At 43.4% G+C, this 27505-nt stretch overlaps 1 protein-coding gene across 5 annotated transcripts in view; it reads right to left on the bottom strand.

Moving 5' to 3' along the window:
* Positions 1–27096, bottom strand: part of RACGAP1 (Rac GTPase activating protein 1) — a 57160-nt gene extending 30064 nt beyond the window's left edge. For 2 of the 5 annotated variants that reach the window (XM_078689129.1, XM_078689130.1), the window contains exons 1-7: positions 26984–27096; positions 7937–8028; positions 3985–4187; positions 3631–3764; positions 1739–1808; positions 1217–1270; positions 858–935 (exon numbers count right to left, since the gene is read on the bottom strand). In XM_078689129.1, the coding sequence (XP_078545255.1) occupies positions 858–935; positions 1217–1270; positions 1739–1808; positions 3631–3764; positions 3985–4187; positions 7937–8028; positions 26984–27021 (669 nt within the window). In that variant the 5' untranslated portion in view covers positions 27022–27096. Of the gene's footprint in view, positions 1–857; positions 936–1216; positions 1271–1738; positions 1809–3630; positions 3765–3984; positions 4188–7936; positions 8029–9323; positions 9344–26813 lie in introns of those variants that run through there. The other 3 variants (XM_078689133.1, XM_078689134.1, XM_078689132.1) reach the window with 3 other exon arrangements.
* Between the last annotated feature and the right edge of the window lie 409 nt (positions 27097–27505).

Below are 27505 nucleotides of genomic sequence, written 5' to 3'. Positions count from 1 at the left end.
TGTTGTGGTGTGGCCGCGCGCGCACTAACAGGGAGGCTCAATTGAAGAAACTTTGAAAGGCGGTGAGAGCCGCAGTGTCACCCACTCGTCCCTTTCATCTCGCCCTTCCGACAGACAGCACACGTATTCACCTTTAGACATTTCTCTTTTGCTGGACTGCCTTATCTCTTTCTCACCCTCAGGTCCTCCTCTTTGTACTTACTACCATTCCTATGAGTTTAGAGTTTATCCGTTTGTATCTCTTCCTTGAGTGACTTTACAACTTGTACATTTGCAAATTTTTCATGTTTGTATCTCTTATGTAACTTGTGTGATCCAAAGTCCTTATGTAAGGCAACTGGTTCTTTTGTAAAGCGCTCCGACACTTTCGGGTAATGTTTGCGCTATATAAAATAGCATTAAATAAAAATAAAAGAAACTCGACTTGGGATGTGGATGGCAACCTTTAGTGTGCCAATTATCCTGGCCCACAAAATTTCTTTTAAAAAAAAAAAATCAATAAGCTTCAAGCATACTCGTTTGAGGGATCTTTAGAGGATTTCCACAAGGATTACGACAATCCTCAGGATGCAGCTGCCTATTATGTTAAAGAGCAAAACATAAAATGTGGGTTTGGTACCGATTGGGCATTTGGTGCCAAATTACGTTTTCTTGAGTCACCAGTCCCACAATGGGTGGAGGTGTGGAAGGATTAAATACTGTTGTCTCAACAGTATGAAATGCAAATTACTTTTTGAATCAGGTCTCATCTACACTTGAGCTATAAAGCTACCCTTGCATCAGCCGCTTCCTCACGGGCCCTAGTGAATTATTTAAATACAAATTAAAACATTATATAGCGAGTGAATTGTCTGTACCTGATCAGCCGAAGCTCCGATGGAGCGATTCTTCTTAACAGGTCCTGGGGGGCCCTCAGTATGAAGTCTGGAGGAACGCTGAAGATAGGGATACAAATTAGAGTAATGGCAGAGTACAAGGGGTCAGAGTAAAAACACCCTAATAAACATCTATCAGCTGTACAGACAGAAAAGCAAAGAAAAAGGAATGACTTTTTGGAAGTGTCTTCATTTACTGCACAAGCGCCACACCAATCAACTTTCCTTAGACAAGCCCATGGAGTACTTGAGGCTGAGCCAACATGCTGCCCCCGCTGCAATGCCCACAAAGTAACATACAAATACCAGAAACCGATTCATTATATGAAGTAATTACATACTCTCTTCTCCCGCTTCTTTAACCGGACAGTCCTCACCAAAGACGAATCCCAGTCCTACAACACAAGAAGACAACATTAGTACACACTGTGCAAAGAGTGGGGAAGATCCTAGAGATTAAATAGAAACAAATGATGCCCCCCTCCACGGTGTCAGCGGCAATCATATTCAGGTCGCAGCTGCGATTTTTGACCATCGACTCAGCTAACTTTCATAAGCTAATTGTGGTCACACGTGCACCAGATGCCTCAATAAGCACAAGTCACTTTCCTAGCACCTTCTGCCAAGGCACAAAAGGACTCTAAAGGCTATGAAGGAACAACATCTCAACCGTAATATCCTCATACACCACCAGGGTTACCCTTCACAACATGTTGGCATGGCACGGATCTCAGTAGTGGCCGTTATTACTACACCCCTTAGTTATCTGGTACAAATTGAAAACTACCTTCCACCTGTGCCATCATAATAATGAGATGTCCTAACATGCCCACTCCACCACCTGCAAATAAAGGTCACTTTACCACAGAATCGTCAGTCTTGTCAAAACTGATATCCGAGAGGATGGAGGCAGATTCATCAATAGTCGACAACCTAAAAGCAGTGGAAGATAAAAAGTGGATGAGTGTTCATAGCTTTAACACCTACATGTATATGTGGATGTCTGATCTCAGCCACATCCACAGGTTTCTGGCAACTTGGGTTTAAAACTGAACCTGAAGGAAAACATTTTGCAGACTATGGTTGGCAGCATTGTGGGTGCATGGGGGAGCTGGTCATTAACCATGCTTGCACAAACTGATCAACCATCAAAAGAACCGGATTGCATTGAAGATATTTAAGCACTGCATATGCAGCTTTTGTACTCAAAGACAGCACTACCGGAAAATCATTATTCTACAAGGACAGGTTTACGGTTTTTAATAAAAATAGGTCACACAAGCTAACAAAATGCACATTCAAATTGCAAGTACTCTGGTCAGAAAGAAGCCCCAGTAAATTGGTATATCAACATTAAATTATTGTAGACACTTTAGTCAAAACCCCTGCACCAGCGCTTCCGAAATAGCAGTAATTCCCAAATGCACTAGAGTGGGCATTCTAAAAAATACCGATAGGCGTCCCTCATCATATACCCAGCAAACCAACCAAGGTATTAAAATGGAAACATTTTGAGTTTGGAACTGAAAAAATGATTTGGCTTTACAGCTTGGGAATGGCACCGTCTTTTTGGAGCCAAAGGCAGTGACAGGCTGGCAAATATCACACAACTATGCGGTTAATGGATCGTGAAGCAGAATGCAATGACAACTACATATGGAGCCACAATAAAGACAAACTGAGAAACCTGAATTCTGCATTTGGTATGAACATAAAAATATACACAGAGAAGTGTCAGATTCTACCCCAGAGTTCAAAGACTGTGCAGGCTTCGCCACGCCTGTGAAAGTGTTTTAAAGGCTTTGTATTACAACCGCTTGACAAATAAAAAAGGTGAAAGTAAAGATAAGTCCTTTATTTGTTGGGACTTAAGCTACAGATTAACCTACACCAAAATTCAGAGCATGTCTTGGAGTGAATGCAAATCCTTTTGCGCCCAGATTAGACTCGCCCAAAATAAGGCACCCTTAAGTGGATGAGAGGAGTTGGCCTAACGGCTAAGGCGCTCGACCTCGGACCTGGGGATCTGGGTTCGAGTCTCGGTAACGACACCTCCTGTGATTCTGGGCAAATCACTTAATCTCCCCGTGCCTAAAAATGAAAGCGTGTGTTCTCATGTAAAACGTAACTTGTGCTATGTAAAGCGCTCTGATACCCGATTCAGTTCGGGTCTAGTTCGCGCTATATAAAACGGTACCAAAAAAAACATACAGGATACTAAAAGGATTTGCAGGGCAGGGAGGCCAGCTTACAGCAGCTGGCAAAAACAGGATAGAATAGAGTTTCAAGCAGCAGCATCAAATCAAGTGGTAACCAGCTATTGTTTATTTTAAATCCAGGGCAGTGATGGACAGCTGAGAATGCGCATTATCCAAGAGCAAGTACATGGATTTTAGTTGGATGTGCCAATGCTTAGCAATTGTCAATCAGCCTCCAACAATCTATTGACTTTCATATTCTACTGAAGCATTACTGATCAGTTTCTATTTTATTGTGTTTAAACATTTTTTTTAGCACAAACTCGACTCATGGGTATTAAAGCGATTTAGACGAGCACCAGTTATATTACACAAGGTCACGTTCATTTTTTAGGTAAGGGGAGATTACTTATTTGCCCAGAATCACAGGATTTGGAGCCGACGCCAAGGCTTACATCTGGTACGGAAACACTTGCCGTTAGGTCACATCCTTTTCCTTCTGTGAATCTGAACTAGTGATTCGCTGTGCTCTCACACAAAAATAAATACATGCACACCTTTTTGCACCGCCCGATGAGCGAGTGCGGTTATTATTTAGGAACGCCAGGGCATTCTTCTGCTGCTCGCTGAGCTGAATGGAACCAGAGGCATCACACATCAGCAGCTCCCGAATCAGTTGGATCTGGCGCTCCTGCGATAAACAAAAATAATTAGGGACGGCTAGACATCACATGATCCAAAAGAGGAGAGCTTCAGAGAAGAATCCTTGGGCTCATGAGCCTAGAAAATGTGTACAGGAACAACAAGATTGTTCAAAGAGTAAAGTCATTTTTAAAATAGACAACTTTCCCCCCTCATCAGATAAGTATGTCTTAAGGAGGTAGGAGATTTGTCTTCATGGCTGTACTCACCAGTCGCTCACAGTCTGCCTCAGCACGCTGCCTCCGCTTGATCTCCACATCCACCTGATTACGAGCATGTTTCAGTTTCACCTCCAAGGCACTGCGCTCCGTCTCAGTCTTCATCAGGGCCTCCTTGGCCCTGCCTAGCTCTTGCTCAGTCTTTTGCCATTTCTTTCGGAATTCATCAAATGTCTTGGCCAGCTGGATAAACTCTGGAGCAGAGAAAGGGTGAAAATTCAGTGATCCGAAATAGGTCAACAAAAACAGTAAAGGGAGCAGTCAATCTGACACAGACTGTTGCAACAGATTTGAGACTGAAAAATATATTTTCTAAAAAGCAAGCAACCTCTTTTCCAGCCCTGTACATGCCACCTACCTGGCTCCAACCCTTTTCTTCCATATATACAGAGCCACCTTATTTGATAGGTGTAACCGGGTTGATGCTGGAGCACACTATAAACTGCGAACCTACAACCCCAGTCGTAGACACTGAAAGATGGAGTGCAAGAAAATTGTATGTGTTTTTTCTCTCGATCTGGAACCATAAAGAACCCTGAGCTGACTGAACATGTGCACTTACCACTCGCCTACTTCGATGACTTTGGCTGAATTACCATTTGCACAACCTCTTACCAAACTAACGGTGTTGTTCAAGACATACTACAGCTCCCTCTAAACCAAAAAACATTGGGATCATTCCAACCTGTAAGGATTGTTTTTTCTAGTAAGAAATTCCACATCAGCTGCACGACAGCAGTGCCAAGTGAAAACCCTTAAAACATACCCAAAAGGTTTTCCACAGTAGCGGACATCTCTGCTAAACTGTACTGGAAAGATCCTCGTAGGGCGATAACAGGAGGGGCCCATTTTAGTGTACATGAAAATGAAAAATGAAGGGAGGGACCTGTGTGTGCCTTTGTCTATCTCCTGGCTTACAGACCAACACACAGAGCCACTGGCATTCAACAGGCATGGCAATTCATTAGCATGAACCAGCCAGTTACACATCTAATGAATATTATACTGCAAGTCAATATCAAATTATGGCCTAAAGAACCGGAGATATTTTAAAAACCTTTTACAAATACAGTTGCAGCGGAACAAAAAAAAACAAAGAACACATAGAATTGTGTCAGATCAGAGCCTCAATGAGTTACACAACATAGACGGGAGAACTCTGTAGGGTGGACCAGACCATACAATAAACATCTACATTCACGGCCAGATACTTGAAATACAGTGATTACTATAAGAGCAACCTGTTCAAATCAGCCAGGAAGTGTATTTGGCAAAAATAATGGATTACTTGTACCAGGAGACCATGCAAATGCAACACGCCTGCAAAAAAATCCTATCAAGAATAAAGTCTCAGGGGAGGAGCCAAGCTGGCGACCAAGATGGCCGCCTAGGCTCCCGGCTCCGTCGACCTCCTTCTCCTCCCACAAGATCCTGCCACATATCCTGCGCCTATGCAGTGTCCTTGCATAGATGAGACGAAGGGATGCCCGACCGTGTGATCCCGGGTGATCTACCAGCTCTGACGACGGAGAAAGACCGACGTAAAGTTTGCGGCCTGTACCGGAGTTGGAACCGGGGCCTTGAGTAATTGAAAGGCCAGGGGCGAGTTGAACAACATCGGCCACGAGAGATCGAGAAGTCCCGATCGGTTCGGAAGTGAGCTGAGATTTCCCGATTCCAATGGTAGACCTCAAATAAATAATAGCAGCAACAACGCAGCGGGGCACTATTACCCCGACTATCCCACAGTGATTTTTCCCATTGATTCAGTCACTGGAAGGTACGGAGGTTCACTGGAACTTTGACCGAACAGAACAAGGGTTTACCGGAGATGACCTGTGATGTCCCTGTCATTCCTGAGTTCGGTCGTTCAATAGGGGTGGTTGGAAGATCTTGCCTTTGGGAGCTGCTTCATGTGAATGGATGTAATACATGACATGGCGTCCTCGAGTGCTACCCTATCCCGCTTCACCACAGTGACTTCAGAGGCCCAAGTGAGTGTGTCGGAGCCAAATATCCTGTCTGAGGGGGCTGTGGCAGTGAAGATGACTGTGCATACTGAGTGTGGTGATACGAGACCAACGCTGAGAGCTGTACTGGCGGCTATTGTGAGTCTTCACTCCTCCGTGAGCATGCAAATGCAAGCCCTAGATGTTACACTGGAGAGTATCGCGCCCGGGAGTGGATTACAAAGTGCGGTCCCCGTTGATTTGCGAGGCGACATGGAGGTCCTTGGGTTCGCTATGGATTCACTACCAGACGTCGGGGATTCTGTGGAACGAGAGGCGTGGGAATCCAAGGACAGCGAATTCCCTGGCTTTGGGTGTTTGAATGTGACTCTCTTTGCTCCCGGAGCCGGTTTCAATCCCTCGACTGGAACTTCTGGACTTCCTGTCGGTACAGTGGAACTGTGAAGAGCACGGGGGCAGACATGCTTTGCCATCTCCGATGGACCTAAACATACCAGTTCTGTACTTGGACTATCCTGACATTGCTGTGGATGGGAAGGGAAGTGTTCATGCTCCTGATCGGTCAGGCCAAGGCTGAGCTGTAAGCGAAATCTCTTGTACTTTGTGACTCGGTGGTGTGGGATCTCATTCTTTTATGTGCAATATGCGAGAGGAGAGGCAGGCGAATTATAATTCCCCTTCGTCTGTGTATTATAATGATTGATGATTAGATTTGTTTGACGAGGGGACACTGGACTGTGGGGGGAGGGGCGGGTGACGAGAGCCCGTACCAAGGCCCCCCTCCATTTTCTTCTTTTAGAATAGTTAGTTTTGTTTTGGGGCCACAGGCACGCTGCTAGTTGGTGACGGGCGAAAGCTAATGCAGGGGTGCAGGGATGGGGTTTATGTTTAGTGTAGTTTATTTTAGGCCAGGGCGAGTATATTTTTGTTTATCCTGATCGTATTTCTCGTTTTTCGGGGCAATACGCGTATGGGTGGTTTATTTTTAGTTCTTAGTATGGTCAATTATCCTGCGTTTTTCCTGATTATGTTTCGATGTTCGTAATTTATCCTGGTCATTTTGCGTATATGGGTGCAATACAAGCTTTATTATCCTGATCTGTCGGTGGGCGGGGACTGAGGGCTGTGACGCCTGGGGTGTATCTACCATTAAAACTGCTGCATGTCGTACTGGTTCTTAGCGCCGGGGTCTACGTAATCCCTCTTGTAGTTTCATATGTCTATTCAGCTCCGACTAGTATGTACTGGGGCATTACATGCTCGATTATCCTGACTTACTGAGTGGGCGGGTCCCGGTGGTCTGTAGCGCTTTGATTCGGTCGTGCACTGTATTAAGTGATATAATTTTAACTGATTCGTAGCGTGTGTGTCCTTTTCTATGTATCATGATATTTGGAATTGCCCATCTTGCTACTGTGACTGTATTGTACCTGATATGTTTTTATTTTTTTTCATAACAATAAAAAGAAACATAAAAAAATAAAAAATAAAGTCTCAGAACACCACTCCAATGCAAAATGTTCACGCCGACTATATTTATAATTCCCACTGCATGCGTTCTTCACAGGTATTTTCTTAAATTTCTTTAGAAGATAAGACTTTGACCAAACGCTTGACAAGAGCACCACAGATGGTCCCAAAAGCAGTGATGGAAAGGTGGGCAACACAGTTCAAGAGTACCATTAAGTCATCGATGCATTGCACCTGATAAGTCATCACAGAAGACAGGAGACAGGTGTACACGTACACTAATTACACTTGTAGCTCACTTGTGCATTCAGGCGTGAGATGTACATATTTACATGAAACTGAAATTAGGACAGTACTCATTTGTGCTCTTCTGTTTGCAATAGAGTTCTTTTCAATGTTCTTTTGACTAACTAGCCCCATCAAAAACATACAGAGTACCAAACCTTTCAACACAGCTAATGAACAGACAATCACCACCCAAAAAAAAAAAAAAAACCACTTACGGGGTTCGATGCCCTCATTCAACACGTCCACCTGGCGGATCAGCTGCTCAAACAGATTGCGCAGATTCATCATGGTCGTCATCGCCATCTCCCTGAAACGTGCAGCGGACAGTTAAAAAGTGTACAGTTTTAGTGAACATCTTGAGAACTTTCCTTGGAGAAGGAAACAGGAATGTCATCTGATTTCAGAATTCACAAAGGTCTACAGAGTCTCGTGTTGAAAACAGCAGTCTCTCTGCGGAGCACCATGTTCCTTCTAGTTGACAAGGTCTGAAATCTCTGAAGAACCCAATTTTGTGCAATCAGCTCGTTACACTGCCCTTTCTCACAAAGCACAGCAAGTGCCTTGGGCAGTTAGGTGAGACACGCTTGCAGACTAAAGCTTGGCAGGTAGGAGTTAAATGTGAGAGAGCACTACTCATTGCATTGCTTTGGTAACAGCTTTTTAAATCAATTAGGGAAGGATGCGCTCTTTTTTGTTTCTAAAGCAGGTGTTCTAGGCTTGCTCATTTGTATTTCCCACAAATGACACCACATTCTATACTTTTCTTAAACAGAACACATACACAAGATTCTGCTAAAAGTGTAACCTGTGGACCCAAACAGCAAGTGTGTGATATATATATATATATATATATCACACACAATATCTGCTATACTAATACGTTTGAGACTATAGAGAACACACGGATACAACAACCGGGTTTCATCAACAAAAAAAGCCACTTGGCTTGCACCTCAACTGACATGTCCTCCCCAGCCTTTATGGGAATTAACAAGATGAATATGATGTACTGCCATTTTTTTTAGCTTATCTATGCAATAATCTTATGTTGGGGCATTATGTACACTCTGCATCTGCTACACCAACACTTTGCTTTTTATTGCCTTTCTTGCAATTTATACCAATTTGTAACGCCTAAAATAAGTAACGCAATATTGTAATTCAATCTCATTTAATTTGTGAAATCCACAAATATCAGATGTGAAGTTGCGACATGAAATGTAATTTGGTGCTATGATTGGCACCCCACTTGCTCGCATTTACTTTGATGTTTACTATGTCTATGAAGTCATGCGACTTTCCCTTTCTGTAAAGATGGGGCACAGTGCAGTTGTAATCAAGCTGTGACGAAGCCCCAGAGTGGGTGACACGTGCTGCTGCAATAAACTATTGTGGAATTTGAGGTCTGCGAGTCTTTCCAGAGTCTGATTCCAAGGCCATATGAGTCCTACGCCTGTGTGCTTGCACTGATCCCGCTTGGTGGATATGGTCTGGTTGCCACAGGTGGATGGAGAAAATATATATATATATATATATATATATATATATATATATATATATATATATTAGAGCAAATTGCGCAAGCGCTTCGGGAGGGCTCACCGCTTCATCCGACCCTCCGGTCTGTATTTGGCTCCTCTGCAATGTTCACAGATTCCCCTAAGTTAAAATTGGGTCAGACGCGTTTCGGGGCCACAAACGCCCCTTCCTCATGGACTGTGCACAGTTCAACACCATGTTCTCTTCACGCTAGTCAAACGTGTCTTAGTTTGAGCAGCTGGCGTCGTCCTCCCTGAGTGGGTGGAGTTTGGCAACACCGGGACTTCTGGTCAACGTAGTCCTGTGAAGTGAAACAAAATAGTAACCTTGAGTAGGTTGGCGTGTCTGCACTTTCATTACTGTCATTAAGATCCTTAAGTAGGATGGTAGGGAAGCTGCGGGCATCACGTTATTATTCAAATGGATGTTGCGCTGACAGGCGAGTGCGTGTGTTTTCGCCTCAGTCTCTTAGGACAAGATACAAGTTCCGCCATCAGAGTGGAGCTCCTTCCGCGACCAAGGCTGGCCGCTTGAAAATAGTAGAGCAAATTGCGCAAGCGCTTCGGGAGTGCTCACCGCTTCATCCGACCCTCCGGTCTGTATTTGCCAAACTCCACCCACTCAGGGAGGACGACGCCAGCTGCTCAAACTAAGACGCGTTTGACTAGCGTGAAGAGAACATGGTGTTGAACTGCGCACAGTCCATGAGGAAGGGGCGTTTGTGGCCCCGAAACGCGTCGGACCCAATTTTAACTCAGGGGAATCTGTGAACATTGCAGAGGAGCCAAATACAGACCGGAGGGTCGGATGAAGCGGTGAGCCCTCCCGAAGCGCTTGCGCAATTTGCTCTACTATTATATATATATATATATATATATATATTACAGCTCTCGTGTTACTGAACACACCACACTCGCGGGGGTTTCTCAAACAGGCGTTTATTGGCAGCAGCGTGCTTGATAGCTCACAGGTCCATGTGAAAGCCTCTGGAGAATTCAAAAGGCCGAGGGTTCGTCTTTATACTTTCCGACGCGTTTCAAAGGTCCATGCCTTCTTCCTCAGGGATAGACGAACTTGACGTATGGTCGCAGGTACGAGTTCACTATTATATGTATATATATGTTTATAATCCAATTGCCTCAGCTTTCCAGGGTGCACTCTACAGCACGTTCCCTCGACGGTCTTTAGCATTTCTCGCCATCATCCGGGTAATTATATTCGCCTGACGCGTTTCTGTGGCCCAAGTACCACTTCCTCAGAGGCGTTCTCCTGCATTGGCTGAATTGCGCTTCTATCACGCATGCTCATTTGCTGATTACCATATGTGGGACCAGCTTAATTTCTTGATTGATCCACACTGCATGCTGGTCTTAGTAGCCCTTTGCGCAAAAAAATTTTTTTTCAGCTAATGCAGATATTTGGAGATAGTGTCATTTTCCTTAGCAGGATCCGATTCGTGAAAGCGAGTCATTTAACATGCAACGCGCTGTGCTGACAGATTGGAAAGGTTCCTCTGCCTTGGCCGCTCGCTTGTCTGAGCCGGTGCATCCTGCACGGGAAGGCCCCCGTGTCAAATTTTTATAATCCAATTGCCTCAGCTTTCCAGGGTGCACTCTACAGCACGTTCCCTCGACGGTCTTTAGCATTTCTCGCCATCATCCGGGTAATTATATTCGCCTGACGCGTATGTGTGTGTATATATATATATATATATATATATATATATATATATATATATATATATATATATATATATATATATATATATATATATATATATATATATATATATATATATATAAGAATCTGTCCATTTCTTCTGATCTAAAGCGGAGAAGTTATACAGAGAAGCAATATTCTAATCTGATCCGCAAAATCAATGATCATGGTAATATTGTTAAAGCAGATAAGGGAAATGTAATCCTTTGGCCTAGGGAGTTGTACATTAAAGAAGCAATGAGTCATCTGAATGACCCAACTTGCTATAGAAGAGCTTCATACAATGAATTATTCAAAGTAAAGGAACTGGTCCATAAACAGTTGGCACAATGGAAAAGGGAGGGTTTGATTAGTAAAAAGGAATTTTTATTCTTGAAAAGAGATCATCCCATCACCCCTACCCTTTATTTCCTTCCGAAAGTTAATCAATGTGTATCTCCTGTTCCTGGGCGGCCGATCATTTCCGCTCAAAATGGGCTTTTGGAACCAATGTGTTAACTTTTTTATTCGTGAATATGTGGAAGCTCTTCCTTCTTACATTAGAGATACTGGCCATTTCCTGACGAAACTAAAGGAGGTTTCTTGTAATTCTGAGTGTTATTTCATTGTGATGGACATCTGCTCACTCTATACCTCTATCATTCATCAAGATGGATTACATGCTATCCAACAGTTTTTATCAGATAGAGACATTAAATTTCATCAACATAACAAAATGTTAGTTAAAATGATTCAGATGTGCCGGAGCAATACTTTTTTCCTATTCAACAATGAGGTTTTTCAACAACTGTGGGGTGTGGCTATGGGGGCATGTTTTTCCCCCAGCTATGCACGTTTACATGTAGGCTGGTGGGAGAAGCATGTTATGGGTCACACCCCCACTAGTGATGTTGAAACAGGTATCATCCATATGTGGCGTTTTAGATGTTTTTATAATTTGGGTCTAGGGAAACGGCTATGAAATTTGTTGAGGACATAAATATCATTACACTTCATCTGAAATTTACTGCTACGATTAATAATGAGAGAGTCAAGTTTTTGGACGTAGAAGTCTATATTATTAATAATGAGATTCACACTAAAAGGCACAGGAAAAAAACAGCTGGTAAGTCGGTTTTACATGACTCTAGTGCCCATACTCATCACCTCATTAAAAGCATCCCCTATGGGGCGTTTTTAAGAATCCAAACAATCTGCAGCAATGAAACTGATTACCACTTACAGCTGTCATGAAAAGAAGGTTAGAAATATCCTCAAGTTCAACTGGCCTATATTGAAAACTGATATTACTTTAGCACCTCTACTTAGTGAGTCACCTAATATTACCTTTAGAAGGGCTCCCTCTATGAGGGATGCTCTGGTGAACACGAGTCCTGAAGTTATAAAATTGTCTAATTGGCTCCCTAACAGATCTGGCTTTTATAAAAGGTTCCTGCAGGGCCTCCAAATTTGGGGAGAATACCCTAGAATATCCGAACGCCTTCTCGCAGAAATGTGTAATATCAAGGGGATGTTTACCTGTAAAACAGATCATGGCGTTTATGTTTTACAGTGCACATGTCAGTTAAAATATGCTGGGAGCAGCAAGCTCCAGGTTTTCAATAGGATTTTGCAACATCTCCAGGCCATTGTAAACTCAGACCCCAGCTACCCCGTGGCACGCCATTTTAAATTAGTTCACCAGAACAATTTAAACGACCTGAAATACTTTGTAATTGACGCAGTTCCATGGTCTAAAAGAGGTGGAGACAAGGAAAGAAAACTGCGACAGCTGGAGAGTCAATATATCTTACTTTTGGATACCAAGATTCCCAATGGCCTGAATACTGGGGAGGATCTTTACAATTTTCTATAGGATTTTTTTTGAGGAAACTTTTTCCCCTTAGGTCCTTTTTCTGCATTGATCAGTTCATGGGGTAGGCTTGTCCCATTTTTCTTATTGCTCTATTTTATTTCATGAGCCATATAATATAGGAGTTATTTCTATTTGCTGCTCTATGAATACTCCGTGTATTTTAAGTGTCTTTAAGCCTGATTATTTTTATTCATTTCCTTTTATGCCTTACTTATCGGATTTTTTAACTGGTTTTACTAGGCTCCTAGTTTTACTGGTTTTAAGTCGGTGGATGTGAGGTGTAGGGATTGGGTACTAATCGTTTGGCAGGGGGGGGGGGGGGGGGGGGGGCGGCTTAAAACACCTGTAGTCTGGTTGGCTTAACTGACATATGAGGAACGTTTTGTGGTCCTTTCCATTTATGAAATTTGCGTTATGTTGCACTAGTTTTTTCTTGCTATATCTGAATTTGGTTAAGATTGTGAATAACGTTTTCCGAATAATTATATTTTGCACATTAACTTGCACTGTACTTATGGCACTATGAACTTTGTTTATTGGCGTCTGGCAACATATGTTTTACATATCCAGTATGATGTAATAACTGGATCCTCCATGTATTCATTTATTTTTGAATTTTTATCTTACTTATTTTTTACTGTGGTATGGTTTTTCTTTCCTCCAGACTACTTGCATTTTAGTAATTTTTAACTATTTGGGATATTATCTATTGCAGTACATGCTTCTTATATTGCACTGAAGTGGGCACTTGCCCTTGATGTTTTATGAATTGATTAATTATTTATAATTGTGTATATTTATAAAATTTAGCGATTTTAGTGTTTATAGAGTGCAAACTTGACCCGTGAGGGTATCAGAGCGCTTTACAAAAAATACAGTTTACAGGTGTGAACAAAAAGGCATAGACATACAGAAGTACACGAAACGATAGGAAGGGGCAGGGGAGCTGGGTACATAGGGGGAAAAGGGACACGTAGGTCTGGCTACAGATGCAGTTAAACAGTATAGAACCCCAATGTTTCTTGGTGGGGCGAGTAGGTGATCTGAGGACCAGGCGATGGTCTTGGCATAATCAGGTTCTCAGTGGTGGTTAAAGGTAGAGATTAGGATAGGAATTTTCCCAAGAGGAAAGTTTTAGCCTGCTTTTTGAAGCGTGCCAGAGAAGGTATTTTTCTGATGGCGGGTGGGAGAGAGTTCCAAATTCTTGGTGCGGCCCCCGAGAAAGCTGGATTGTAGTTTTTTTCTTTTGAAAACGGGTAGGTTGGAGCAAGCGGTCACTGGCGGAACGGGAGTTTCGGCTTCCTCCGGATAACACTAGTTTGAGCAAGAGAAGCAGGGGAGTTCGCGTATAGAGCTTTGTGTGCAATGCAAGCCAGTTTCAGCTGTATTCTGGCCTCTAAGGGGAGCCAGTTCAATGCTTTCAGATGTGGAGAGTTGTGGTCGAAATTTCCTAGTGCCGGTAAGTAGTCTGGCGGCCGCGTTGAGGCAGGCTTTTAAAGGTGCGAGGGAGATCTTGGGTAAACCCGAGAGGGGAGAGCAGCCATATTCCAGCCTAGTGATGACTTGTGCTTGGACTGCAATTTTTAGGTCAGGGGAATCTATGAAGGGTTTCAGCTTCCATAGGTAGCCAAAGTGGAACCTGGCTGATTTAGCCATCGAGTTAATCTGGTCCTGCATGTTCAGGTTGCAGTCGAGGATTATTCACAGAGATTTGGCAGAGTCCATGATAGTCAGTGGTCAATTTAAGGCTGTAATAGCCTTGATCCACATCTGAATCTCTGGGTTGGCTTTTGTAGGGGTAAATAGGAGAAATGTGGTTTTCTTTGCGTTGAGTTGGTTAGAGGCGAGCCATTGGACGGTCAGTTTCAGGGCCTCATTCAGTGAGAGGATCCCCTCAAGTGATGAAATTTTGATGTATATTTGCGTGTCGTCTGCGTACATATGGTAGGAGATGTTAGCAGTGCATAGTACTTCGGTAAGCGACTCTAAATAGAGATTAAAGAAGGTAATATATTTATTATGTGGTATTATAGTAACCCTATTTTGTGGTTTTATTTTCCAACTATAATTTTGCTGGCCACATGGTACAATAAGCCTTGAATCTATGGTTCCCAATAGAATGTTGTCACTTTTTATTGAAGTAGTGGGAGGAGTATTTGTCTAACCTCAACAGTATTTAAACACATATGGTCTAGGGCATGTCATGTGATCAAGACCGGGGTTTCCCCGTTGAAACGTGCTATGCTGCTGTCTTGGATAAATAAAGCAGGAGGATCGTGGAGGAACATACATACATACACATTTCCCACCAACACCAAAAACGCATGGGGAAAATATACTCCAGGATACTAAGATCTCATGGGACAGTAAAGTACAGACTTTTGCTTTTTTTGTATGCTACCATTTCCCAGTCTATACACAATATTGTTATGCTCTGCGAAAACGGTTGGCGTCTAGTATCTTGTACAATATCACTATTATCAAAAATAGTTCCTGTAAATACACTCTGCATCTTATAAGAGAATAGGGTCTAGGTTTTTATTTTTTAGATCAAGTGCCCCTTAAACAGAGACTCCAGAGCATGAACTTGACACACTGGAGGGAAAGAGGGACACAGAGTCTGCTAGAGACAGACACAGTTGAGGTCGCGTTGAGTATAGTAGAGCACCCTAGAACCAGACAGACTGCTATATGGGACTGGACAGCAGGAACAGTTAAAGTGCAACATAATTAGGGCTCACCGTTTTCCGTTTTTACTGATTTTTAGGTCTCGCCTAGGCAGCGCTTTCACGGCCTCTTTGAAGTGTTTTACTATGAATATGGGCTTGGAGGACCTCCCTTCTTTTCAATTGGTTCCTCTTTCAGTCCTTTGGAAATGTCGTTTAGTGGATACATTTAATAGTCCCTCCTTTAGGACTTTTGTATCCTCCCATGAGGTCTACTTGTTACATGCCTTGAAGCTCGTGATGCTTTATAGAGAGCTTCTAGAGCACTTATTTCGTTGGCCTGCCTCTGCTGAACGTGTTCTGTTTACTTAGCTTTCACAGCTTTATTTGCCCTGTTTTCAATGACTCTCCCTGTGCCACCACCCACCCCCTCACACAACACTGCTTGCCCACCTCCACCACCCCTACAGGATTGCTTTTTTTCATTTAAATGTTTACATTGATATAGCGCAGGGGATAAGTGATTTGCCCACATTTACAAAATGTTGAGCCAAGGCTCGAACACGGATCCCCAGCACCCAGTTGGCAGGTGATGTCAGAGCACGTGGTCAGCTGCTATTGGCTGCTGGCAGGCTACAATGGGAGGCAGTGGCAGCAGCCAGCTTACTGTAGTGCTCCAGGGCAGTGCATGCTGGGAAGGGAGCTGCAATAGATCAACTTGTGCCAATGCAACCGGAGTGGAGCCATGTGGAGGAGGTGGCACTGCTGCCCTGATGAGGACTTGCATCGGACGCTTGCGAGGTACATTCAATGTGATCTCCTGGTCATGCTCTGCACCCAGTGGTGCCCTTGTAGGGGCATCTGGTATCTATCACTGCAGAGTCCAGGCAAGAGCTGTGGGGTGGACTTCTAAATAGCGCTAGGACTTGTTTTGTAAACACTGCAGGCTCCATGTCCAGCAACTAGTCAGTTGCGCATGGGCTGCAAGTGCCTGGCATGAGGTAGCCAGAGATAAACATTCTCCCCCTTCAGGACTGACCCTATATACTGCCCTTCATTGCTGCTCCTTCCCAAACCTTTCCTTGTACCCCATTTCAAATTTGTTCTATGGAGAAATTCCTGCATGTGGCATCAGGAAACTGCAGTGCCGTCTTACTGCACTTTGTGAAAAAAGGGAGTGTGGTCCTGGGATGCAGGGGAAGCTGGACCAGTTAAATGTGAGCAATAAAGAATTTGCTAACCCCCACGAAAATGGTTAGAAAAAGAATTTTTAAGAAAAGCACAAAGAAATTCTTCTGCTTGTGCAGGTATTTTATTTAAACCTGTTTCAATTTTTTATCAAATTTGTGTTTTCATGGAAGAGAAAGGTACTTATGTACCACATTTATACATATTTACAACAATTAACCAACAAACATATACAAATATAAACAAGTTATTACACAATCTTCTTTTACAAAAGCTACGTATTCACAAATATTAATTCTTTGTGAAGTATTTCTCACTTGTGATTACCAAAAAATGAAAACAAGAAAAAGCAACCCGATTCTTACAAGGGGAAGATCAAAAACAATTAGTAATGTGATCAGAAATGAATTCCTGTTCCCTTTCTTTAAGTGATTTTCATTTTTGTTTTCATTTTTTGGTAATCACAAGTGAGAAATACTTCACAAAGAATTAATATTTGTGAATACGTAGCTTTTGTAAAAGAAGATTGTGTAATAACTTGTTTATATTTGTATATATGTTTGTTGGTTAATTGTTGTAAATATGTATAAATGTGGTTCATAAGTACCTTTCTCTTCCATGAAAACACAAATTTGATAAAAAATTGAAACAGGTTTAAATAAAATACCTGCACAAGCAGAAGAATTTCTTTGTTTGTGCTTTTCTTAAAAATTCTTTTTCTAACCATTTTCGTGGGGGTTAGCAAATTCTTTATTGCTCACGTCTTACTGCACTTTGACACTGTTTATCTGTAGTTTCCTATTACCTAAAAACATGGAAGCGCTTTCAATTAAACATGTGTATAACGTGTGGGAAAACCGCTATGTTTTTACCTCATCTCTTCTCCCAATACGTAGCCCGATAAGTGCTCCTTCACACCTCCCCTTAGACTTCTGACACATACCACTTTTATTAATCACATGTTCAAACTGTGTGATCCTGGCCAAGTCGCCCATCATCCCTTTGTGCCTGTTCTCTGACAAACATTGGACTTCAGGAGTGCTTAGAAACAATCTGTATACCTGTATTAAACAGCTCTATATGGAACAGTACTGTTACATTGGCAGTCGCTGCTCGAATCACAAGCTACGGTTATTACTGGTGTAACAGCATATCAGACACGATTACATTAGTGGCCTTCATTCTTTTTTTATTTAACTTTTGTTTTTATTATTTTTCAATACATTTGCAGTTTACAGTGTATCTGTTGTTGGATAAATAGTGTAAATACTAGAACACTCATCATCATCATTATCATCATCAACAGTAATAAAGCGCAACTAACACCCTACGGGTATCCTGGCGCTGTGAAACGAATGTCTACCTAAGCGTAGATACAAATGGAATGCCGTTACCAAAGGAAAAGATTAACAAGATGTCAGAGGGCATACTTGAGGATAAAGCCATGCCTTTATCCTTTTTATGAACTGCAGTAGATCATCCATTTGTCTAATATGAGGTGGAAGTTTGCTCCAGAGGCGTGAGGCTGCAGTACTAAAAGCCCTACCTCCTAATATAATTTTCCTGACTCTGGCCACCTTCACCAGATTAGCCGAAGAGGAACAAAGCATTCAGGGGGAGGGGTGTCCATACCATGCGAATTTGTCCTGCAGGGATTTGGGTCCGAAGCCATGCAAGGCTTTGAACACTATACACAATGCCTTAAATTGTATCCTCTGCAAGACTGAGAGCCGGTGCAACTCAGAGTACCTGAGAGGCGGAAGAGCGGCGTGATCATCAATGCCAGCTTGGCCACCATGGTCTGAATTCTCTAATCTCTCGATCAAATACAATAGTGATTCCAGCAGCAGGGCATTACAATAGTCCAATCTACTGAGGATAGTGCTTCTAACTATCAGTGTTCTAGCCTGTTTTGAGAAAGTCTGGAACATTTTCCGAAATGCTCTAATCAAGGTAAAGTAGCTCCCAGCTGTTTTGTTAACATGATTTTCAAGTGTCAGTTTATTATCAACATGACTCCCCAAGTTACGTACCATGTTACTGGGAACCAGTGGGGTAGCAGTGGAAGTAGGCCAGAAATCAAACGGGAGTGTAGGGGGAAATTCTACCTACTGCACAATGTAGGACCTCTGTCTTGTCAGCATTAAAGTAAAGAGAATTCTCTCCAAGCCAAAGTGCTGTGTACTGCAGACAGGCATGGAAGTCTTCTAGGGATACTGATTGCTCACCCTCTAGAGACAAGATAAACGGAGTTTCATCTGCGTAGTTCACGAGAATAAGGTTATGAGCCCTTATAACAGCAAGTAAAGGGCTTATATAGATATTGTAAAATATGGGACTAATCGCAAATCCTTGCGGGACACCATGCAGAGTGTTAGAAAACTTGGAGCGAAAAGGGGGAGAGCTACTGCCTGTTGTCAATTAGATCGATATGATGGAAACCACTTTAAGGCAGTGCCCACAACCCCCACCTCATCAAGTCTGGACAGAAGAACCTCATGGTTTACCGTATCGAAAGCGGCAGACAGGTCAAGAAGAATCAGTATAGCGGACTGTCCCCTGTCTGCACGCATATATAGATTGTCCTCGATGGTCACCAGGATGGTCTCCGTTCCATGGCCCAGGCAAAATCCAAATTGCACCATGTCCCGAATGTTGTTGGTTTCTAAAAACTGGGAAAGTGCTTCACTGACTAATCGTTCCAAGATTTTAACTGGGTATGGTAGAAGGGAAATAGGTCTGTAGCTTTTTGGAAAAGCCGGGTCAAGTGATGCTTTTTTCAGGATGGGCTTCACCAACGCCTGTTGCCAGCAAGTTGGCACAGATCAACTAGTCAACAATTGATAGCAAATTTGCCGAAGTACTGGGAAGAGTTCGGGGGCCAGCTCCTTCCAGATTTTATGTGGAAGCAGGTCCAGGTGGAGAATCCTGAAGAGACCCCCCTCCCCCCCCCATGGCCACTTTATTGAATTCTTCCACAGAAAGTTTGGGAAAGTGATCTAAGGAATAAGATGTACCCACCCCTGCCAGTCTTATAGACTGGCGATTCCTTGGGCGTATTGCCCAATTTAAGTCTATCAATAATGTTGCTAATCTGGTCCTTAAAAAAAGGTCGCTAGACTATCACATAATCCCTGGCTGGGCACAATCTCATACTTTGAGCAATCTGGATTGATCAGATCATCTACTATCCTAAAAACACTGAGTAATGTTTGGTGCCTTCAGAATAGTATCTGCAAAAAACACTATTTTTGCTACAAGATATTTGTTTTTTATACTCCGCTATTGCCATCCTCCAGGACATTTGTTCTTCGTCTGCGTATTCCCTACGCCATTTCCTTTCCACTTGCTTACAGCCCAGTTTCAAGTTTCTCAATTTTTCTTTAAACCAATTTTTTACGACTTAACCGGGTCAACTTGGTCCAGCCTAGTGTTTGTGTTACATAATTTTCTTCCACATGCTTATTTACATCACAACGCTCGTGAAACAGAAATATTGAAGATACCATTGCCTATTTGAAGAGACCCTTCCAGTCCCTGCTTTGAAAGTTCCTGACTTTCTTAAAGGTCGGTTTATTCATCCTGGGGTTACATAGCTGAAAAACGATCAGATGATGGTCCAACCAACACACCAGTAAGACGTCTACTGTTCCCATTGTCGGTTCATCAGAGAACACTAGGTCCAGTATGTGTCCCCTCTTAAGTGTATGCTCAGTAACCCATTGTTGTAAATTTAAATTTCCACAGGATTGAATAAGATTATGATATCCTGAATCCAGAATCCTGTTAGGCCACAAATTAAAATCCCCCACAACAAGCAGTCTGGAGTGGGTCAATGCCAGATTGCTTAGGACTTCAATTAGCCCCTGCTGTAATTGGACTGGCTGTTCCAGGTCTATAGCGTACTATACCAGTCAGTACTTCCTTTATGAGGAATCTCAGAAGTTCAATGCCCTCTAGGTTATCAAAATCAAAAGGAGCGAAGTCACAAATTTCTTTGAAAATGACCCCCACGCTGCCTTCTCTGCCACTGGGTGGTGGCGTATGGAAGGCTTTATATGCAGGTGGGCAAGGCAATCCCTGTTCCAACTCTGATCCAGGGTGTGTCCACGTTTTGGTCATGAACACCACATCTAGTTCATACATTTCTATTAACAGTTGAGTTACCAAGTGGTGCTTGGGCAGGGATCGGACGTTAAGCAATCCACATCTAAGGCTATCTCTTCTTGCAATGTCAGATTCAAGCCCTGCACTCTCTTCTAGCTTGAACCGGCCTCTCCTACCCCCGCGGCCCCAATCTCACGCAGCGGTTCCATGGAAGAATAGTACCTCCTGACTCCAGCTTTCTTCAAACGGGTAGCATGGCTGACGCTGTGCGTGATCAGTGCGAGGACCGGCACAAACAGGCTTGACTTTAGAGCGTCCACGCCACGTGTCACTTTTATGGGTGAGGAGCGAGGAGAAACTAGGACCGTTGACATCGGAGTAAGCGGGTCCACTCTGACAGACACACACCGCGAGGTGAAAGGAGCCGGTAGGAGTACTTTGGTTTTAAAAACAGCCTATCAGCGGACACTTCAGGCTATTATATCAGTTACAGACTGCTTGCGTCCAGAACGGTTCTAGTATCGTAGCACACAGACAACTTATGCATTACTTATATAACAGGAAACGTTGAAACCCAGCACCTAGAACCTTTACAATAGGGTAATACTTTTCCCTGTGTGCCACCCTCACAGTACATTAGTGGCCTTCATATCGCCAACAGAAGACCACCTTAGTGCCACAAACAAAGGTTGCCATCAGTAATGTAAACAGGCATTGGCATAGCCAATAGGTCTCGCCTTTGGAACCTTATAAGTGCTTAGCCATGCAACAGTTGATGTTGCACCAAGGATATTGTGCTGCATAACTAAATACTTGTAAGATCCCAAAGGCGAGAATGGAGAGCTGCGGTTATGTTAGGGACACCCACAATGTGTGTCACAGGAGCCACTATTTTGACAGACTGTTTCCTGTAATGCTCATTACAATGAGGTAGGGCCACTATAATGCTAGAAGGCTCCAATACTGTTGCCAGGAATGCATACAGAGTCTAGACCTGGCACCATTATATCAAGCAGAGCCACAAGGCCAGCTGCACCCAGTGCCTGCAGCAGTTATGAACTGCTGTGCACATGGCATAAGAGTCAACAACTGCTCTCGGGTAAGCACATGCCTCTGGGTGTTTAACATAGTGGGGTTACCCTGAGAGACTGTTAAAAATCCATATCAGCCTGCATACCTGTTCAACCAGTCTTAGGAAGACCACAAATCACATAATTTATTCTGAATGAATTTTAAAATCATAACCACCTTAAATCTATTGCAGAACTATAACTGAACTGCAAGCATTTTAATTTCTAATGATTTATGGTGCTTGCTTTTTTCTGACAACAGCACAGAGGGAGGATGCTGATCACGAGAAAGTGTGCTGTTTTCCAGTCTAAGCCACCCTCCCATCCCATCATGCTCTTTAGACTTCAGAGTGCAATTGTGTGTTTGAGAGCAGTATTGGATGCCAAGGGTTACACTAATCTACATGTATTTTAAGGTATTGATAGCGCAGCTAGCCAGACCTTATGTAAACCAAAAAAGAGCCTTCAAGGTGCTACTAAGATAAGGGCTTATCCACCACCCACTTGTGGGTTCAAATAAAATATTTTATAGGTCTGAAGAGGAGGAGTGCTCCCACTAAGAGTGCTTGTATTGCAAATTTTGGCGAGTAGCATAGCATTAACTCAATACAACCGGACTAAGTTTGATATGGTGGCAAGTAGGGCCGGACTGGGACCCAAAACCCGCCCTGGCTAAGTGCTTGGCCAGCCCCCCCCCCGCCCCCCGGGTTTACCAGCGCCGGTTTCTGCCGATTTCGTTACAGCGGCAGATATTGCAGCAATGCTGCAAGAAAGGCCCTATAACAAAATGGGTCCCAGGGGGCCAAAACCGGTCCCAACCCTGGCTGCCCACCGAGGAAATGTCTGGTGCCCGCTATGGCCAGTCTGGCCCTGGTGGCAAGCAAATGATCATGACTAAATGCCTGACTAATGTATTGTGAAAAGCATGTTAACACCAATCCATTTGAGGCTTGATTGTTACTACTCTGTACTTTTACATGGAATCTCAGATTACTGTAGAAGGCAAGGGTGTTTGTTACCTCCTGTGGGAAACTGAGATTGATGTATTCTTGCAATGGATGTAAAGAGTACAAAAATGAACAGTACAAAAGGATTTGGACATCAATGACCAGAAAAGCATTTTCATTTGTAAGCCAGACCTAGTGGCACACCAATACTTGTCCCAAAAGGCATACCTATCCTGTGGTGTATCAGATAAAAATATATCCGTATAGAGTAGACTAAGTGCCCAGCTCCTACATAACCATGCAAAATTGGGGGCTTGTGTACCAAGGTTAAGTCTACATAACAAGCAGTACGATGCTAGAAAATGTTTGTGTCCTTTAAGATAAAACACCAAAATCTAACAGTTGGTGTTAAACAAACACTTAATACTCTCAGGGGTCAACGTACATGGTCCCACTTTAATCCATAAGATCATTTGGACCGTAGTGTTGGTTGCCAGACATTTATGTTCTCAACTGACTGATATACCCTAGCCATAAGTAGTTTACCATCATTAGGGCTTGTTCCTGACATGGCGATACAAAAGGGGATGATGGACGGAGCGTTTGAGCAAATCAAACACTCACCCCCAGTCAACTGATCTGGGTTTAATCCATCACCATTCTTTAGCAGACTCAGCCACCCCATTTCAGACATGGCTATATGCAAATCAGTCTGACCCTGTGCCTCATGGGAACAGTCCAGCCCGAACTGCCAAGCCATGTCTTCCATGGACCGGAAACAAGCATCCTGGGACCGGTTTCGGATTCATAATCCTCATCAGCCAGGCTATCTTGAATCCAGTGGCCAAGTGAGCAAGGGACTCACGTCTGAGCATACTCTGCCACACTTAGGGCGAACAAAGCGATACAAAAGGGGATGATGGACGGAGCGTTTGAGCAAATCAAACACTCACCCCCAGTCAACTGATCTGGGTTTAATCCATCACCATTCACTGGATGGTGATGGATTAAATGAAAAGATTTAGACACTACAATGGTGATCGGTTGGAATGTTTGAATCACAAATATTTACTTCAAAATGGGTGGGGTTAAGGGAATATGAAGGACTGAAATACATTACATTTACTGCAGACCTAATGGTGGTAATACAGGCTACAAGGTACTACATCCCAGTCTTGCAGAATGCCAAGCACCACACATGGCCAACCACTGCAATGATCTCCACAAAACACCCGAAAGGTTACTAACAGTAACGTTATACTCATAAAATGTGTTGTAAGATACACCACCCCTCATTTGATGGGGTGGAGACATAGGGACTGATTATGATGCAGTTGGAAACAGGTCTGACCGTTGGTTGGAGCCTTTCCGACTGCATCATAATATGCCGGTCGGATTCCTTTCCGACCGCCTCATTACGATGGAGGCGGTCGGAAAAGATTGCGAACAGTCATTCCGACTGGCTTCCGACGAGCTTGGAGAGCCCTTCCGCCAGTCGGAATGCGGCCAGTAATCCCAAGGGCGGCTCTTTTTGCCCCCCCCCCCCGGATTGCGATATCTGGTTTCGGCAGCCTTTTCGTGCCAGTGTTTCCAACATGGAAAGGCTGTCGGAACTTAGCTTAGGGGGGGTCCCAGCAGGGCCCTCTTAGGTGCACGGCCTCCGGCTGGAGGCAGAGGGGGCACCTATGGTGCTCTTCTGTTGACCCCTATACCTCGTGGCAGGCACCTTGACGAGCCTGCCATGGGGTGCAGGGATGAACTGCACCTCCTATTTTACAATGGGAGCATGCATTACGCCCGGAATACATGCTCCCATTGTAAAGTACAGGAAGGCGACCGAACAGTGTTCGGATAGCATCCTAATTAGTCAGTGGGGACCGCCAATCAGGTGTTGGTCTGTCCCCTGACAGAGACGATGTCAGGCACAGGAAGCTCAGCCAGACATTGTAATGAGGCCCATAGTGTACACCTAGATATAACTCTCAATTAGGAAATGGCCAATAGCCTAGATATGAGAATAGATCTACACGTTCTTAGATCCACTAATGTAAATGGTCTCCTCCATGTGTTATTAATTTGACGAACTAAAATAAAATACACTGATGGAACTCTCCATCAACTTCAGTGCTAGAGATCTCTTACTTAGCCAACAGTGAATCAATGATCTACTTCCACCTGAAAAAAGGTCTCTCTTATTCCCATAGCTAATGCATGTCTAGGTTGCACAGTTTTATTTCTTTTTTTAACTAACTTTTTTGTGGGATACCAGAAGACCATTACTGCCAATTGAAGAAGGTTCTTTGGGGCTGCAAAAGCAGTTTTCATACCATTGTTGTTGAATTTTATTTTCAGTAAGTCCAATAAAAACTAAGTGTTCTCTTCACTCACAAAGTGAATGAGCAAATCAAAAGCAAAAGACAAACCAAAGACACGCTGCTCAAGTGCATAAACGCCCCTCATTTGAAACTGCTAGCTTTTTAATATTCCTCAATCCTCAACCTAAAAAAAGTTGATCCCTACTACAGATGTTTGATCATTCATCATGCAGATCCCAAGCTACCCGCCCTCTCTACATCCATACCTTCCAACCTACTCGTTTTGGGTGGTAGGCACTGCCTTTTAGCCGGCCTATTAGTTTCGATTCTAATCGATACATTAAACCGCCTCCTGCTGATCTGCCAGTTCATCACAGAATTGTAATAACACCTGCTCTATGAGCGATTAGGGCGTTGCTGCAGGGAATGGGAAATGGGTAGCCCTCGCACAGAAGACCACCCCTTTTCTCAGCAGGATTCCTGATTCTGAAGTGGCTGACAAGTTAAGGAAGGGGCGCAGTGATGAATAGAAGAAGATTGGGGCACTCGCGGTTTACATCACAGGAAAACAGAACAGGATGAAGGGATGATAAGGAAGTACCAACGGAAGGAATTAAATAAATACAAAAAGGGGAGCCTGGATGATGTGGTGAGGAGATAAAGCCAAAAAAGGGGAGTCTGGAAGCAGAAGAAAGAAAGAAAAAAAAAAAAAAAAAAGGGGAGCTGGAAAGGAGAGGTGTCAAAAAGGCGGAAGAATCTGAGGAGGGATAGAAAACCCTCAGAGAGGGCTAGAGAGAATAGAGAAGATCGAGGACATAAGTAAACCGGGTCAGATGGATAAAAAGGATTGAAACTCTCCGAGAGCAGACTATAGGGCACACTGAATAGGAGATAACAGAGAATGAGGAAGAAGGGCCAAGGGAGGGAGAAAATAAGATCGAGACGAACTAAGAGGAGGACAATTGTAAGAGGAAGTGGGTAAACAACCCCTAGGAGCAGATGGCAAGACTGGTGTGGTTGTAGAGAAAACTGGGGAGCAGGGCAGGGAAAAGAGCGAGGAAAGAGAGAATGATGAAAGGAGGGAGAAAAACTAATAAGGCACAGGGGCGGGGAGAGAAAAACAAACAAAAATGGAAGAGTTGTAGAGAATAAAACGGCACTTGGGTCACAAATCTCTTGATTCTTTCCATCGGACCATATCCCTACGCGTGTAATTTGATTTCCGATGACAGCATCGTAGCGTCAATGATGTCATTAACAGCTACGTCAGCATTATATGATAATGACAGGGTTTAGAATTTGAAAAAATATCCTACATCCTTTAGCCATAGAATGTAGGTACGTATGTACCTCACGCCTTCTTCCAGATCCCCTCCATTGATCACCCGTTCTTCAGTTTCTCCACATCCTCACGTGCACCTCCACACCGAGTATCCTCCAGTTTTCAGCAATGCCCCTCCCCTCCTTCAAGTGCTACACAGGAGTTCTTCATACAGTATTTCAGATCAACCTTCTAGGCAATTCTCACGCCAAGCAAGTATTTTTGCAGCTGCTCTAATTCGAATCTGTGAATGTCATATCGCCCCTCCTCCCGCAGCTCCCCACAACACAGTTTCATTCAAAAACCCAACATCAACCACTCGGACTACAGTAGTACAATCTTCCGCGGCTTCACACACAACTCACCCCCCACCCCGGGAGCACAGGGTCAGGTCTCCGTTTCTGCGGCCGGCTCGCTCCCTGTTCTTACATCCGGCCCCGCGCGCTCGTCCTGCTGTAAACCCCTTTCTTCCGTAAGTAAGTAAACGAACTCAAACACGAAGCTGCGCGCCTGCCTCCTAGGTTTGAAAACTCACTTTTGCCCAATCCGCGTGCACTTCCGGTTAGTAGCCATGGAGAAATGTTGGCTTCCTCTACTCCTCCGCAGGGCAATAGAAACTGGCTTTCATGGACATCGTGAAAGGACTCCTGCACAGAGCGAAACGCTGTGATACTTTAATTTATGCGTTTTTATACTGAGTTCAACAGCTACTGTGAAATACCACAGCCCGGAAAATATTACTTTTGCTACGGCCAAACAATATTTCCCGCATAAGCCATTTAATTAAACAATGTTTAAAAATTGAGCCATACAAACGTAAACGTAGTATTTTTTAATGTTTTTGCTTTTCGGTTTGCTGAACATTTGAGTCTTTACTGTATCAGAACGATATCAGAATATTTAAGTAACATCAACAAAACGGTTTATGTTTCTATAGCAAGTTAATGAATTAATCAAAGATGGCCCCAAATTGTCCAGATTTGCCAACTGTGAATACAATTACTTATATGCGGTTACAACGCAAACATATTGTAAAAAATATGAAAGGTGTCAGCAT

Source organism: Lissotriton helveticus, chromosome 1_1 (genome assembly GCF_964261635.1).
Source record: "Lissotriton helveticus chromosome 1_1, aLisHel1.1, whole genome shotgun sequence".
NCBI lineage: Eukaryota > Metazoa > Chordata > Amphibia > Caudata > Salamandridae > Lissotriton > Lissotriton helveticus.
Note: the sequence above shows the minus strand (reverse complement) of the source record. Positions and strands in the feature narration are given on the sequence as shown.